The 18257-nt window shown below is 37.9% G+C and overlaps 1 protein-coding gene across 14 annotated transcripts in view; it reads left to right on the top strand.

Moving 5' to 3' along the window:
- The window catches only part of znf512b (zinc finger protein 512B), a 163535-nt gene that overhangs the window by 112200 nt on the left and 33078 nt on the right, over nucleotides 1–18257 (top strand). For 12 of the 14 annotated variants that reach the window (XR_008304220.1, XM_053240798.1, XM_053240795.1 and 9 more), the window contains 4 exons: nucleotides 5045–5301; nucleotides 5760–5831; nucleotides 11045–11179; nucleotides 11277–11404. Coding sequence is in view for 13 of the 14 variants with exons in the window: in XM_053240798.1 (XP_053096773.1) it covers nucleotides 5045–5301; nucleotides 5760–5831; nucleotides 11045–11179; nucleotides 11277–11404 (592 nt within the window). In the remaining variant the exon portion in view is untranslated. Of the gene's footprint in view, nucleotides 1–65; nucleotides 2011–5044; nucleotides 5302–5759; nucleotides 5832–11044; nucleotides 11180–11276; nucleotides 11405–18257 lie in introns of those variants that run through there. The other 2 variants (XM_053240801.1, XM_053240792.1) reach the window with 2 other exon arrangements.

Raw genomic sequence — 18257 nt, 5'->3', positions numbered from 1 at the left:
GATTTTGTTGATCAGTACTTCAGATATTCCTGCAGCTCCTTTAATGTTGCCGTTGGTATCTTGGCTGCCTCCCTGGTAAGTTTTTTCTTGTCCTTTTGTAAATTTTGGAGAGACATTCTGCTCTTGGTAATATCACTGTGGTGCTCCATTTTCTCCACTTGTTGATGATGGCCTTCACGGTCCGTCTTCGCAGTAACCATCTAAAAAAAGTTGCATATGATTTCTGTCTGTTGATGTAATTATCGAGTGGCAAGATAACCAAGGCGTTTTTAGGCAGGAACTTGGTTTGAGAGATTTTCATACAGACAGACGTGATGGTAATGCATTTAAAAGGATTGACATTTGTGCTTTGCAGTATTTCATTTCTAAAGGCTAAACACCCTTTTCTTAAAATGTTGAGGTTGTTTATGAAGTACTCAGCCATCTCTTTCTTGAAGTCAAAAACTTCGCCAGAGAGTGTTATGTACCACTTAAAAATTCTTCCCTCTCTTTCGCCATCATGCTCTCTACACTGTAATGTTTAGCGTCAGGATACGGACATGTGTAGTTCTGATATTCTGCCCTTTTCCAGAAATGAGTGATGTAGCCTTTCTTTTGTTCTGTGAGTATGGCTTTGGGGAGGTTGTGGAGTTTCATTGGTAGAAACGAAAGACTGTCAGTGTAGGATTGATTGAAGTCAGGATCTGTAAACCACACATTCAAGTTATGAATCCTAACCTCTTGCATTATGTACAATGAACGTGTATTTATTACGGCGGAACTACTTGGGGAAAAAAAAGCACTCACGCAACAATCCCCTTTGGCCACCCACTCATTTCCAAGAAAATCAATGCAAGATATACAATTTGCTATATGCATCTCTTTTTCCTATCTAGCTTCAAAATAATAGAATACATATTTCTGCTTTCTCTTCCTTCAACGGCTGTATAAAGCATTCATGTTCTGTGTCGTAATCGACTTTCATAGCACAAGTTATAAGACCCCTGGTGAGAACACGTGCTCTTGGGGTTCAAAGGGGCTCTTTTTTCCACGTGTTTACAACCAGGGCAGTAGAAAGCCACCTGACACAGTGAATAGGTTTCTCCGTCTCTCTAACAAAGCTTTGCATTATGTCTGTCAAAACAGTATTGCGACTTACAAAATCTTTACATTTCAGGCATTGAATTACATGTAGATGATGTCTGTAACATCCGATGTGGAGGCAAACATTGCAGGGAAATTCACATTTGTGATTCCGTAGATCATGATAGCCTATGTCAGGTGACAGAAACTGCAGATGTAAACAGATCCGAAAAGACCACCTTTAAATACCTTTAACTCCGTTCTCATGTAAAAACAAATAAATTATTTTATCATGGGGAGTCTCAGTAGTGTGAAAAAAAAGAAATTTCTCGGTTTGTTTGTGCAACAGAACACAACTACAATTTTACAGTTCAAACATTGTTTGAACTTTTCAACATCGGCAAACGTTGCGAATTGTTCATAGATAAACCCACAACTTGCTGGATCTATTTAGCAATTTGTTCTATTTCAAAATCGTTTTTACAGTGTTCAGCAATCTGGCAACGCACAAGAAAAAGCACAGATTAGCCTTGTTATGGATAACATACAGATGCTTCAGTATTTTCTGAACTAATTCTGAACTGAAAATGCTGCTGACGTTTTCCCCACCCGGTGGGGAAAAAACAAACAAAAAAATTAATTGCACATTAAAAATGAAGCTAAGAATTCTGTGCTGATTATACAAATTTAATTAAACCATTAAAAAATAAATTTAATTGCACAGTAAAAATGAAGCTAAAAATGCTGTTCTGTTTGTAAGGATCAAATGGCTCTTAATTTATGTCACTTCGAAATATAAACACGCCCCGTAGTATAGCCCCACCCCTAACACTGACTGACAGGATTCTGTGCAAGGCATCGGAAATGCAAATGCAAAGGGAATTGCTATTCCATTTGAATTTTGGTAGGCTCCCCACGCGACGCCGAGGAAGTGAAATAACAAACGGGGTAATTGCTATTGCTATTTCGATATGATAGGGTCATAACTCGTAAAACACGGGAAATGCAACTGCAGATGGACTTTGCTTTTCTTTTTGAAATTTGGCAGACATTGTACATTTTCGTGTAAACGAAAATGCAAACAGTAACATGCGATTTGCATTTTCATTTGAACTATGTCAGTTTGTGTCCACAAACAGAAAACGCAATTGCAAATGCAGTTTGCAATTACCTTTGAAATTTGTCCGGAAAACACTTCCATATACACGCCTTGAAAAAAAAAAAAAAAAAAGAAGAAAAAACAAGAAAGTAAACAGCGCCCTCTACTGGGCTTGTTGGCGCATCACTGATCAGGAAATGCAGAACTCGTTACACACACCCGCACAGGGCCCCGTCATTCACTGTCGTACACTCTTACAAACCCGCTAATGTTTTCATGCAACATTCATACCAAAAATGCGCATCAGACTTTTGGTCACTTCAAAAAATAATTACAGAAATAAAAAACAAAAAGACAACACAAACACAATACAAACTTCAAAAACAAGTCAACAAAACAAACATAATACAGTGATAAACTCAAAAACAAGACAACTCAGCGCCATCTGCTCACCTTTATCTTTTATCAACACAAATAACCAACAAAATACAAACACATGAGCACAAGTCCTTTATGCAGACAATATGAATTCTACCCACTGAGCAAAACTACCGTGTAAACCCTTTCCTGGAGTAGAAACTTTTGAACTGCACACTGACGTAGGGACTTTTAACCTGGGTCCAGGCAGTGAGGCTGTTTATCACTTCTGCTCTTCACCTCTGCCCACAATAAGCCTATTTTACAGCATCTGCTCACCTTTGTCTTCTCTCAACATCGGTTCATTGCTTATCCTCCCCGTGTTACATGTGAACCGAGTCACTGCTACTAATGCAGAATTTGATAAACCCGGTTCTGCTTACCTTTTTCCCTATGGTGGCCAGCAGTTCTCCCCCTGTCCAGGCAGTCCACTCCGTCCCACTCCTCGGGATTTTTGCCCTCCTGGCTGGCTCACCCAAATTTGTCGTGGGGAATTCTTCCCATTCGCCCATGTAGGTTCAAGGTTAAGCAAGGAAACAAAAAAAAACTTAAAAGAATCAGCAAGAAACTTTATTACAAAGGTAAACCTAAGCAATAAAGGAGGTCTGTCTTGACAGCGAACACTAAAGAGGTGACCATAGTGCATAATCGCCCAAGGGTGGGACATATTTGCTACCTTTATTTGGCTAATTCCAATTTATCTTACTCAGTCTAACTCTTTACCACCACTAGATGTCTCCCCATCCCTTTATATCACCTATTTACCTTTTATGTTATTTAAGCAACCAAAGACCGCACTGCAACTTCCCTCCTTATCAATATTTGACGCACATACCTCCTGCATGCGTACTGTTAGTTACATTCTGGTACAAACTAAATTTATTAGACAGACTTATTCGAATCTACCTAGGTGATGAAATGTTTGTTCTACTCTTCTTCTGATAGTGCTGTGCATGCTCTGCTCTAAGTCCTAGGAATTAAGGCCATCTGATAATAATGAACTTGTTTTTCTCATGTCAAGTTGCCCTTTGCACATAGACCACAGTTCAGCATCCCTTCCCAAGTTACATAAAGACCAACATTATAAAATGGATTATATGAAATATAAAATAGGTGATATGAAAATATAAAATGTATTTTCACATAATTATTTTCCACAGGAACCACCGTCAGGACGGTGAACTGCTTGGATGACAATTTCCAACATTTCATCCATAAAGATTTCACATTTAGTCTGGATGGCATTAAAAGTTAATAAATCGCGGACACCATTGTTTAACTGAATGCATGATGAAACGTTAAGCGTATCACCTTGATTTCAATCGTGACAACATCCCTGGGGCCTATTCGATCATCCACTACATCTATCATCCTGTTTAAAAACTCCAGAACATAATTAAAAAATTTGGCAAAACTACTGATATCACAGACTGAGGTAAAATTTACTCTCCTACTAATCTTGGCATTACTGAATGTAACACGATTAGTTATCCTATTTTCAGGATCTAACCCGCTATCAACCTGTTCATTTTCATTAGTAGACGATGGAGACATGTCAAATGGGTTTTCAGATGAAGGAAACATGTCAAATGGGTTATCAGACAATGGAGAGATGTCAGAGTGGTTATTAGGTCAAAAGCATTTGACGTTGAGGGGTCATGTTCATTATTTTGTGAATTGGCGATGGAGGGTTCGGGTTAAATTATTATTGTGTTAGTGTGCTGTAGAATAAGTTTCATTAGCTATGTTTCCAACAAAGGATTTTTTTTTGCAAAAAAGGTTTAGTGCATTGTAATGTTTACTGATATAACTGATAGAAATGCAAAATATTGATAAACTTTAACAAATGTCGACATAATCTTTTTTCATAAATAATAAAGTTAAAATTTCGTAAATACTAAAAATAAAGTTACTTGATGGGTTTTCATGTGCATGTTCTAGACGTCTAATGGTATCATCTTCAGTCTATCTTTAGTTTGAAGAAATCATTCAACATGTATCTGAACTCCCTTTTGTCAAAGTCCCAGTCTCGCCAGCGGATGTAACATTCCTCATGAGCTCCTGTCCTTGTTCATAAAAGATCGCTGTCAGAGTTTTCTTGATCGTGTGCGTGTGTGTGTGTGTGTGTGTGTGTGTGTGTGTGTGTGTGTGTATGTTTGTGTGAGAGTGAGTGTGCTAAAGCCATAGTTGGACATAATTATATTATTGCTTGCTTAAAACTGAATTTCCAAACATTTAATCAATCATTATTTACCTAGATGATTGACACTTTTTTCTAGATAAATCAGCTATTTTACTTAGATGACTAATTATTACCACATGCTGAAAATAATTACTTCCTTAAAATTGAACTTCTGACCTGTCAGTAATGATAATTATGATTGATGACCTGTCAAAACTAATCAAAATTTTGACAGCTAATGAAAATCCACCTCTGTTTCTCTTTGATGATGTGACTGCCTTAAGAATGTGCGGCCCTTGTCTCAGGCCTATGGAGAACAGCCCCTCCTCGCCAGTCTTTTTAAAGGTAAAGAAGACCCAGGAAACGTCCCAGCCCTCACGGAATGGCGAGTGCACTGATCAGAGGACAGAGAAAAAACAACAGCACAGCTCCCAGCAGCATAAAGAAAAGGGAATTCTCTTGGATGCTGGGGGCAGTGAAAGCGAGGGAAGCAGTCTACCTCCAACTTTTCCTGAGGAAGACCCAGAAAGGATGAAACATAGTAAGGTTACCCCACTCCTAACCTAGAGCTATGCCTTAAGTGGCATGCAGTTTTTGGCTATGCATTTAAATGCTAATTACTATTTAGATATTCAAAGCTTTATGTTCACAAAAAAAAAACAACTGAGAAAAGAAGTTGAGTATCTCTAGTGGAGACCATCATTTCAGTGTCATTAGCCATTTGAGGTCATTAAGCCACTTTGTGGATGTTGTTCCCTGTGCTACAGCACATGCACAGATAACATGTATATGTACATGTGGCTTCATCAGTTACTTAAAATTTTAACAGTAACAGGCTTTTATGCTATATATATGATGTTCATTTGACAGGCTTTTGTGCTATATATATGATGTTCATTTGATTTGTACAATTTGGAAGTTAATTACTAACTATTCCCATGTATGAAGCCATGTACATGAATCTGACCTGTTGCTGTTCTCTATTCACCACTGAGCTAGGGAGGAAACAGAAAACTCCAAAGAAGTTCACTGGGGAGCAGCCCTCCATCTCTGGAACATTTGGCCTGAAAGGTTGTACACATAGATACATACATGCATTTTATTTCTCTCTTTCTCACTCTCTTTCTTGCATTATGTTTGGTTATGCTTCAAGTTGCCTAATAGTGTAGGTAGGAGCGTCCTTGCCATTGGCTATAATTTTTCTGCTCCTTGCTCTGTTCCTTGTAATTGACCCTCATTGCATTAATACCACTATTAGAGAAATATTTTATATCTTTTTCAAACTGGTACATGCTTATGTTTTTCTCACAACCCTCTGCTGCCAGAAGAAAAAGCGCATTACAGTAAGACAAGGGTGCACAGCTTCTTTTGAAGGAGGGTCAATTTCGCATAAATACAATCGTGGACAAATTTGTTGGTACCCTTCCATGAAAAAGAAGAACCCACAACTATCTCTGAAATAATTTGAAACTGACAAACATTAATGGCATCAATCACTGTTACTTTTGATTTTCGATTAAACTGAATATTTTACAAAATGAAAAAAAATGAAAATGACATGCACAAAAAAAGATGGTACCCTTAACTTAATATTTTGTTGCAGCAATCACTGCCAACAAGCGATCATGGTAGTTTACAAAGAGACTTCTGTATCAGGTAACAGGTATTTTGGACCACTCTTCCTGAACAAACTGCTCTAACTGTCTGATGTTTGAAGGGTGCCTTCTGTACACTGCATTTTTCAGATCTTTCCACAGATGTATAATAGGATTAAGATCAGGGCTCATAGAGGGTCATTTAAGAATAGTCCAATGTTTTTTTTCCCAGCCATTATGAGTGCTTTTAGCTGTGTGTTTTGGGTCATTATCCTGTTGGAGGACCCATTACCTGCGACTGAGGGAGAGCTTTCTGACACTGGACAGTATGTTTCGCTCCAGGATGCCTTGTCTTGAGCCTTCATTGTGCCCTGCACAGATTCAAGGCCCCCTGTGCCAGACGAAGCAAAGCAGCCCCAAAACATGACTGAGCCCCCTCTAATATTTCACAGTAGGTATGGTGTTCTTTTCTTTGAAAGCTTCATTTTTCTGTCTGTGAACATACAGCTGGTGTGACTTGCCAAAAAGCTCTAGTTTTGTTTTGTCAGTCCAAAGTACATTCTCCCAGAAACTGTGGCTTGTTAACATGCATTTTAGCAAATTCCAGTCTGGATTTTTTTTATGTTTTTCTTTCAATAATGGTGTTCTCCTAGGTCTTCTTCCATGGAGCCCATCATTGTTTAAAATGTGACAGATGGTGCGATCAGATAGTGATGTACCTTGGAGTTCAGCTTGAATGGCTTTGCATGTTTTCCTTGGCTCTTTGTCTACCATCCGCACAATCCTTATGATCAACCTGGGGTTGCATTTCTTTGTGCGGCCACGTCCTGGGCGGTTGGCTACAATCCCATGGACCTTATACTTTTTAATAATATTTGCAAGTGTAGTCACAGGAACATCAAACTGCTTGGAGATGGTCTTATAGCCTTTATCTTTAAGATGGCTATCTACAATTTTCTTTCTGAGCTCCTCAGACAACTCTCTCCTTTGCTTTCTCTGGTCCATGTTCAGTATGGTGCACACAATGATACCAGCCTACACAGCGGCATGATTTCTCTTTTTAAATAGGCTGATTGGCTGTTACATAGATTGAAGATACCTGTGACACTAATTCAGGTTAAGCAATTAGTTTGAAACATCATTAGAATGCAATGATTTCTAATTTTTTAGGGGTACCAAGAAATCTGTCCAGGCTGTTTTAGATTATCTTGGTAAAATAAACAATAAGTCATTTCTCTTCACAATTTTATTGGTTTAATCTATCAAAGACTATGGGCAGGCAGGTATATACAGTTGAGGTCAAAAGTTTACATATCATTCTGTTCAAAAGTTTTCACCCTCTTAATGCATGTTTTTTCCTTCTGGAGCATCTGTGAGCGTTTGAGCCTTCTGTAATAGTTGCATATGAGTCCCTCAGTTGTCCTCAGTGTGAAAAGATCTCAAAATCATACAGTCATTGCTGGAAAGGGTTCAAATAGACAAAAAATGCTGGAAAACCAAAGAATTTGTGGGACCTGAAGGATTTTTCTGAAGAACAGCAGGCAGTTTAACTCTTCAGGACAAACAAGGGACTCTTGAACAACTGTCACTAAACAAAAAAAAACACAGCTGTGGATCATTTAGGTAACAACACAGTATTAAGAATCAAGGGGATGTAAACTTTTGAACGGGGTCATTTTTATAAATTCAACTATTATTTTCTCTTGTGGACTATATGTAAACATCTTTTATGTGAAATATCTTATTCAGGTCAGCACTAAATAAACAATAACATGCATTTTGTATGCTCCCTCTTATTTTGGTAAAATAATAAACATTTTGCAGATTCTGAAAGGGGTATGTAAACTTTTGACCTCAACTGTAAAAGATATATTCAAAGAACTGTAAGGGAACCAACAAATTTGTCCACATCTGTATCTATACCAAAGGGCCACAGATTTTTATTGTAAAAATATCTTGTTCTATACCATATTAATTAGTTACATGGTAAGCTACTATATTACTACATAATGTTATGCACTTCCAGAAATGTCTTTGTCAGTGAGAGATTTTGCAGCGTTTCTCTGTCACCAGCTGATTAATGTCTGGCTCTAGTGAGGTGGTTGCCTGTCTAAGCACTGCCTGCAGGTTCTCATCCTTCAGCTTTGTTCGCAGAGGAGACTTATTCAGCTTCATTAAAGAGAACATTTGTTGACAAATTTATGCTTCCAAATTTGGAGATCTACTTCAGTGTTTTCCATGACTGAAGTGTCCTTTCCTCTCTGCTGTAAAAACATCTTGGTTTCACTTCACAGAGCAAAAAATCTTTTCAAAACATTACCACGGCTCAGTCACCTCATGTCCGTATGATGGATAACATCCCTGCAAACTGTACTGATGTCCTCAAGAAAAGACTGAAATTCTCTGTGATTTAGGGATCTTGCACTAATAAAGTTAACAGCAGGTACCACAAAGTCCACATTATATCATTAAATTGTAAATGTTTTCCACAAAATGCTTCCTAGTGAATTATGCAATGGTTTTGTGCAGTGTTGCAAAGGGCACAATGTTTTAATTGTGCCACAAAGTCAGTTTCTAAATGCCTCTTCAGATATCTGACAAAGCTGTTTGTCTCAACGATCACTGAGCATGCATCGTCGTTCGTCATGGCTACTAACTTACTCCAGGGGTGAGGCCAGAAATGTTCAAGGGGGTGGGCAAAGTGTAGTGTATGAAAACCAAATGCCAAACTGCTAACAAAAAATACAACGCAGCACAAAGCTTCAAAACGGCAAATAACAAAACAACCTATAAACAACAAAAAAGCTGGTGACACACACAATAAAATGGCTCTTCCTGTTTTCTATAAAGTATAAAAACAGTATAAACATTATATGAATTACTGCTTAGATTTTTTTAAACTGTAAACATTGAGAAAATGTTTGTACTTGCTTCTACATGTCCTCCTACAATATTAGTTTGAGATGACAGGGCTTCTGGTTAAACATAGAGATGATCTCATCATAATCAAGTGTCTGTCAGTTCACGTTCAAAGGAGAGCAGAGATTAATTGCTTAGCGAAGAGTAAGCATCAAGGACCGTAGATATATTTTTATATGTTGGCTCATCCAGATTGGACAGGTCAGGTGGCGGGGTTCCAGAGTCATGTGACATTGATGCTGTTGGTTCATTAGCAGATGTCACATGTTTAATTGATGGCGATGGCCCAGGCTCATTAGCAAGTGGTTCAGGTTAATTAGCAGTCGCAGGTGGTCTGGTTTCATTTGTAGACAGTCCGGATTCATTGCTAGACTTAGTTTCTTGCAGCTGTACAGTTTGGAAATCCAATTTAGGCTTTTAAAAATATTGACTGATTGATATTTGCTTTGCTATTTTCAAATTCAATGTGCAAAACTTACTACAATTACATCCTCACATCATAAAGATAACATTGTGGGATAACAAACTGACGAATTGTATCATAGGGAGAGGGAAAACTAGGAAAGTGCATGCAATAGACCATGAAAACTTGCATTTAATCATTCTTTTTTAACAATTATATAAAGTTATAGTGTAATAAGATGATTATTATTATTGTTTATTAAATTATTTTGTACATCTGTTGGAATATTACCAACTTCTGATTGTGTGGGCCACAATTCAAAGTGGGTAGGCCCATGCCCACCTGGGCCCACCCATAGCTTCACCACTGACTTACTCAATAGTAAATTTAGGTCTTCCACTCCTTTTCTGAAAGCACCGAATATTTCTGACCCAGTTGTTCTATTATGCAATAGAACTGATGCAAGTTCTTGATAGACTTGGCATGTATCAGTGATAAATAAATATTTAGAGCTCTACTGTATCGGAGTTGTCTGTGCTGTCATCCAAAGTAACAGAAATATGTGACGTCACTTATTTTGCTTTTTAAGTGTCAGTATGGATTATTGGCCAAATCAAAAATGCAACGCTGAATTGTTGTTCTTGAAAGACTGATGTTTTTAAAGGTATCTTTGGACTCCGGGTATAGTACTTTGCATACCTTCATCATACAATCTTTCACAAACTCACCATCAACAAAGGGACAAACACAAACACACAAGGCATGAGACAATGCAGGGATTTGATTCGTTAAAAAAAGTACTTGGATATCCATTCTGGGTTAAATTTCCTATGTTCAAGATCAACTTTCCTTTTTTTTTAGTCGTACTTTTGACAAAGACATACTGCCACTGAAATAATCGCCAGTTTACCTCAGTTTTTGCCAGTGCAGTACTAAAGGAAAATGTGAAATCGCACGCTCATTAGGCGACCATTGGTGATGACTATAAGCTGAGGGGCGAGCGATTAATGATCATTAAGGTCACCACTAGATGGCAGTGTATCTCATCTCATGAAGTTGCAAGTATATTTATTTAAAAATACTTCATTTGGTATGTTCTTTGGCAGGCCAGACAGAGAGTGTTTCTGGACTGCGTCTGGCCCACGGGCTGTCTGTTGTGCATCCTTGCAATAAGAGATTCATCTTCATATCTCCTCTAGATAAGAGATTTTAAAATTATCATCTTGAGTCTATTTTAGATGTTTTAGCTGTTTTTCTGTTGATTCATTCTTTTGCCAGCATCTCCTTGCTCTATTTTTTGGCATTATATCAGCTTATTTTGTGTCACATCTTGTGTTGTGTTACTTTGTATTCTGTGATGTGTGCAGGGATGAATAAGGTGGATGAAAAGCTGAAGATTGGTAGAACAAAGCGACCAGAGGGGCCACCATTCAATGAGGGGTCCCAGAAGAAACAACTGACCCTGATTCCAGCCAAAAGGGAACCACCCTGCCATAGTCAAGGTAAGCAAATTTCTCCTTCTGTCTCTCTGGCTCTCGTTCTCCCACAATATCTCCTGTACATTGGATTCAGTTCTCAGACATGTTTTGTCCTTTTTAGCACCAGCTCTTGATTCTGAGGCGCAGGATGCCATTTTGGAGCACAGTGAGGTGTCCTGCTCCACTTGCTCCATTGTCACCTACAAGATTTGTCCTGGCTTCAAAAAGCACTTGAAGATCTGTCAAAAGGTCAGAGGTCCAGCTAACTGACAATTGAACTAATATTCTGGAGTTCTCTTGCTAATATCTGAGTCTAACTGCTAGTCAGAGAAAAAGCCTCATCATTTTATGTGACAGCTAAAAATCATTGGGCAAATGTCTCTATAACTCCCACTCTAATTAACATTTGCCCCTTATTTAGTGCTGTCCCAAACTATATATAAACAGATGCAATACGTTCTCTGCATGAGAGATTTGCTTCTTTTTCTTGTTAAGTCTAACAGGTACAGCCAGAACATACTTGTATCTAGCATCTACAGTATACTATCTCATATGCAACCTTATACAATCACCAGCACAAGAACTGTGTACAGGTTAGTAGGTATGTTTATGTGCATTCTAATTATCTGTTAATAATCTGTCTCATAGCTCAATTGGAATAAAAAATCCTTTATGTGTACATAGAAGAGGTGAATAATCTGTTTGATAATCTATAAAAAAAAAAAAAGAAGAAGAAATATCCACTGTATATTTGCATAAGTATGCAAACTGACACTGCTTCTCTGAGAAAACCAAGTTCACGTTACAGGTTTTAGAGAACATTTAAGTGATAGTGAGACTGGACAGGAGGCAGTTCGGGATTCCAAGTAACATTTCAGAATATGTTGTGCAGGGTATCTGAAAGTTTGGGAAAATTAGATTGAAGACTTTTTAAGACTTTTTAATTCCACTCAGAAGAAAAATCAAGACTACTTTCACAATAACAAAATGGCAAAAAGCACACAACAACCAATTCCACGTTTGCAGACTTTACTGTAGGCATGCAATGCCTCTGACAGGGTTTTCCCTCCCTCACCCTCACGCGCATAACATCCCTTCGCACATGCTTCCGCATTTTCATGTATGTTTATATTGTCATATGTGTTTATATTGCCACGTGTGTTTTGTTTTTGTTTGTGTCCTGTCTCCTCCCCTGTATAGTCATTGGTTGTTTCTCTCACTTGTCCTTATTGCCCGCACTTGTTTTGAGTTTTACCGTTGATTAGTTAGTATATTTAAACCCCCGTGTGTCTTTGTCCTGGGCAAAGTTTTGTTCAGCGTCTACCCCGGCTGTCATTTCTGTGTTCCGTGTTCTGTTTCCCCGGTTCTCGATATTGTTTTGTTTCCTCGTTTACGGTCTTTGTATTGCCTAGTCTTTGTTTGTAGATCGCATGACCTTTGCCTTTTTTCGGTTCACGAGTTTGATTCACGTTTTGGATCATCTGCCTGGTCTTTAATAAAACGCTTAACTCGAAACAAACATTTCAAATGAAAATTATTATTTGTATGGTTTGGCACAAACAAAATTATGGTAATAATTGTAATGTCTGTAAATATGGGGTCTCTCCTCTCTCACATGTGTATGGAAGATTGACAGCAGTTTTTGCAAGTCCACCTGCTCTGAACATTCCTGAGGAAGGAATGATGTAGTAAGTGTATAGCATGTTGGGTTGGGTGATGTGGTTGAAATCACTATCAAGAATAATCGTAATGATTTTTCTTTCCAGAACAGATATACACACTGTCCACTTTAATAGGAACACCTGTACACCTGCTCATTTATGCTGTTATCTAATCAGCTAATCATGGGGCAGCAGCACAATGCATAAAATTACACAGACACAGGTCAAGAGCGTCAGGTAATGTTCACATCAAACAGAATGAAAAAGTGTGATCTCTGTGGCATAGATGTTGCTACCAGATGGGCTGGTTTGAAAATTTCAGAAACTTCTGATCTCTTGGGAATTTCACACAACAGTCTCTAGAGTTTACACAGAATGGTGGTACAAACAAAGTGAGTGACAGTTCTGTGGGTGGAAACAACTTGTTGATAAGAGAGGTCAGAGAAAAATGGCCAGATTGGTTCAATCTGCCAGGAATGATAATAGTAATTCAGACACACTCTACAACTGTGATGAGCAGAAAAGCATCTCAGAATGCACCATACATCAAACCTTGAGGTGGATGGGACCACATCAGATTCCACTTCTGTCAGCCAAGAGTAATAATCTGAGGCTAATATGGGTACAAACTAACTGAAACTGCACAGTGGAAGACTGGAAAAAGACCAGGTGATTTTTTTTTTCTAAGCTTCAACTGTCCATTTTGGGTGAGTCTGTGCCCTTGATAGCCTCAGATTCCTGTTGGACAGGAGCTGACAGGAGTGGAACCCAGTGTGGTCTTCTGCTTTTGTAGACTATCCACCTCAACGTTTTGTGCATGCTAAGATGATTTTCTACTCATTATCATTTAGTAAAAGCCAAAGCTGATGGCAGCAGATAATGAATGGAAGTGAATAGGACTCTTCACTTGCCCTAGTGCCAAATAAACACTCATAACTTGAAAAATATATTTTAAAATAATTAGATATGTAGAGGTTTTTGAAAGAGGGAGTAGCTCAATGATTTAAATGAAAATGTTTTGTTGAAACAGTGAATTCAGACAATTTACTCTCAATGAAAGAGTGGTGATGACATCACCCACCTTAGCTTTCCTCTATTAAAATGAGTGGGGGAAGAAACAAGAAAGAGAAGGATAAGTGCAATCTGTCTGTAATATTGCCTGACGGGTTCTGGTGTACCCAGCTTTGACCATGCGAATTTTGCTGGTTGTAGACTGAGAATCGAACTAATTCAAACAGTTTAAATAATTTTTCAATGTATTCCTATGGGGAAAAAAATGCAGTTTGGAGCATTGCTATGTGGCAACTGTAATTCCAGTCCTTTCTAAAAGCACAAGCACACTATTCCTATATAGGATCTACAATTTGTGGCTTTTTATAATGCAAAGCAAGTCTTAACATTTCAGGATGAAATTCTGATTCTTTATTAGTGAGTAAAGAATAATTGTTAATTTCTCTCCTAGTACAATATTCTTATCTGATAGGAAAACAAGTCACACCCAAGGCTCAAACCAAAGCTGTTGTTGGACTGTTGACTGTGTTCCATTTTGGAACTATTTTTATGATGAATCTTCCACAGTATTTAAATCATGTGTTATTTAATGATTCCAAATAACCAACAGAGAAATCCTTTTTTTAAACTCTACATAGATTATACACAGTGTCAGTTACTCCAATACACTAAAGAAACATGTTCATCAATATTAAACACTGTTTTTTCCAGTTGCAGAAAAGGACCAGATACTAAAGACAACTAACAATCAATCTGTGTGACTTGCATCTACATGTAAGTAGGTGAAAGTCACACAGATGTAAAGTATGTAAATGCAAGTCACACAGATGTAAGGAAAATAGCTACAGCTTAAAGGGTACTGAACTATGTACACTGTACTCTCTGAAAAGGTCCTCTTCCTTCTCTCGAAGATAAACCACAAGGCAGCAAATAGCACCTTCTCTCAGTCTATCAGCTGTGCTGATCAGGGGTTCAAAAAAAAAATCTGATCCACAAGTATCCCAATGTATAGCATTTTAACTGAACAATTATGAAGAAATGCTATACATAATATGCAATTCAAAAGCAATTCAATTCTAACCCAAGAAGCATGTAATAATCAGAAGTATGATCGTCAGATCTGCAGCTCCTCTCTTTATTGGGGTAAGGCCATCAGTTTCAGGGTGCACTGGACATGCTTAGCCATAAAAGTTAATTCAAGGCAAACCGTTGTTAGCCTCTTGAATGTCTCTTTTATCTTCAGGGCATACAAAAGAGACATGGTTTGAGAGAGCTATCTCTAGTGGACATTTATCTACACAGTTTAAAAAAAAAAAAAAAAAAAAAAAACAGAAAAAACTTTTTTAATGTTACTATAGTCTCACCTCTGCTGCATCAAATAGAGCAGGCCATCGCTTCGTGAAGTCACTGATGGCAGGGGAATCATTAATTATTTCCTGCTTGCAAAGAGAGAACATCTTGACAATTTTCTCAGCAACCACTGTGGAGTTTTCACTTTTCATCACTTCAGTTATGAGCTCCACTCTCTCTTTTTCCAAACTTGTAGTAGTTTCACCTAAAGTGTGAGGGGTAGGTAATTTACTTCTGCCTCTGCTACTTGACATATCTGCAGACTTGAAGGATAAACAATGTACTCAAAAAAAAAGTCTCTGCTAGTTTTCCAAGAATGTTCATACACTGTAACAGGAGTTTCAGATGGTAATGCCACTTTATGAAAATCATGATCCACAAGGATCACTCATATTTGGGCCGGTTGTGACATTAGATAATCTGTAAGAAAAATATGCTTTTTAGTTTTAGTGAAATGGTTGTGAATGTGCACTATATGCAATTTTATCTGATGAGAAGAGGTATGAAAACTTGGTAAAGCGACTCCTCACTACAGAGAGTATTTCCACCCTCCAAAAGTGCACATCACCATATTGATGCCAGCATAGGACAAATTTTGCTAAGCTTGTGCCTGCAGGCTTATGGCTAAGCTTAAATAAATGTGGCTTGTTTCATGTTTCTTATCAGGTTCCCTTTCTGACACAGGATGTGGCCTTATTTGGCTACGTGCCACCTTTAATCTCAGTTGTTGCTCCCACTTTTGCTATTGAAAAGGCAGGGATGGGAGATGAGAGCACTTCTTTTAAACAATAGGGGAAGCAGCTGGAGGAGATTTAGTCTGGCACAGAAACAAACTTTGGAGGGAGTGAGAAACTGCTTAAGAACAGCAGCAAGACTGCCCGATGCCAGTTTATATAATTTAATCTAAGTCTACACAAAGCTCACATCATTTTCAGGATTGCTACAGGATTGGTTCTGAAATCACATAGGATAGGTCTACACTACAATGATTCATACAAAAATAAGATATCCATCTATGGAACATAAATGTAGTGCTTAAGAGTCATAATGCTTTTTCCAACAAACATATAAGATGTTAAAGGGCACAGCTGACTCTAGGAAGTGCACAGCTCCTCAGGTACTCAGCTGTTCAAGCATCTTCACAGTGAATCCAACTGTACCTTTCACAACCACAATTTGGATCAACTCCCCACAATCTGGTAGACCACTTGTGGAACCATTAGCCAAGATCATTCCAGTGATCACAGCTGTGATTTTGTTTATTTTCCTGGATCTACGAAGAGGATTGTATATCTCAAAGTCATCCACATAGAGAACGAGAGCAATGGTAAGGTCATCTCCTGAAAATAACTCATTGGTTTTGTAATAAGTGCCATTATGAAACGACTTATACAGAGTACTTTGAACTTCATCCTCATGGAAGATAAAATCCTGGATATCGTTCTTGCTCAAAACCTGAAGTAATGACTTTTGAATAGGGACATACTGGAAGCTGTTTCTCTCCTTACTGAGGATTACTTTTTCTCTCCTTACTCAATGGATTCAACCAGAGAAAAATGCTCCTTAAAATATTCTCGACTTTTGTAGACAGAGGAAAAGATGACTGCCAATACCCAGGGCAGAGCTAATGGGGTTAGCACCACAACGGTCCTTCACCACTTCTGACACAATGACCTCATCAATTTCACAGTTCTGTCTCATCAATCAAGACTGTAATATGTCTTTCATGATGGGAATAGAGGCTAAATAAGAGGTAAAATGCAACTCCTCTACAACATCAGTGCAAATTTTTGGGTACATTATAGATACTCTCTAGTTACAAGAAGTGAGCCAAGCTTTTTCAACTTTGACAATTCTCTCACATTATCATTTTCTCCAGTGTCAACAATATTGACTAACTTAACTAATTAACTGGATCACCACAATCATCTATATTTGAAGGGCTTATATTTATATTTAGCAGTTCTTCTTTGAATCTATCCAATGAATGAGGAGTATTCTTGCATATTCTGTGGGCAGCAAACATACCATAGATGTTAGTTTTGAAATTGCAATTTTTGAAAACAAAGCTGACAGTTTCCTTTTTTTCCAAATGTCAACCAAAATATTCAAGATGTATTCTCTTTCGGCTGAGACTGTGGCTACACTGCAGCACTGGCAACAAAAACTGAATATTTCAGAAGATTTTCGTGACAGTGATCTGAAGCTATCCAATGTTTTAAATGAACTAAAACAATTCAGGTGAGGCAGATGATGGCCACAATGGCTGTGAAGCTATTACTGTAGTTACTGTACAAACTATTTGTTTCCATTTTTGTTCTACTGCTAAAAAAAGGAACGACAAGCAGGATGAAAGCCTCGTTGGGCTCACTGTTACAGCTGTCTGATCCAACCTAGCTAAAATGAAGTGAGATTAATGATGACGCATTAACCCAAACTATACCATGAAAATAAACATCTAACAGTGAACTCTTCACTATCCCACTCTCTCCATTTGGGGACTCCCCCCCGCAATGGTGGTAGAGTTATAAGAGTTATAAGTTTTTTTAAAAAAAAGTTTTTTAAAAAAAAAATGAGGTTAAAAATAAGGCGACACATGAATATGCCAATTAAACATGCATTTTCCCATTTTCTGTTTTTGATTGGAATAGAAGATGGGAATACAGCAATGATGGATTTTTAACTTTAGAAAAAAGCAATGAAAAATGAAAACTAAAAATGAAAAACACAATTCAAAATTATAATGTAACAAATCTGAGGTGGCAGATGCAAGTGCAAACATTCTTTATTAAATAAACAACCAAAAGGCAGGAAAAGGACCAAAAACTAGAAAAACTATAACAACAGTTCGGGGTGGGGCAAGGCAAGGCAAGCTCAACATAAATGCAAGTTATTCATTATACAAACACAACAACATAATAGTAAAAATACACACACAATGCTCAGCCCCAAGGGAGACAAACAGCAGAACTTATATAGGGGAGCTAATTAAGGGGGAAAAAAAAGGTGCACGCAAACACAGGAAGTAATGAAGACATTCAAAAACGTGAGTGAGAGTGCCCTCTGGTGGTCTTGGGGGA

Source organism: Pangasianodon hypophthalmus, chromosome 16 (genome assembly GCF_027358585.1).
Source record: "Pangasianodon hypophthalmus isolate fPanHyp1 chromosome 16, fPanHyp1.pri, whole genome shotgun sequence".
Classification (NCBI taxonomy): Eukaryota; Metazoa; Chordata; class Actinopteri; order Siluriformes; family Pangasiidae; genus Pangasianodon; species Pangasianodon hypophthalmus.
Note: the sequence above shows the minus strand (reverse complement) of the source record. Positions and strands in the feature narration are given on the sequence as shown.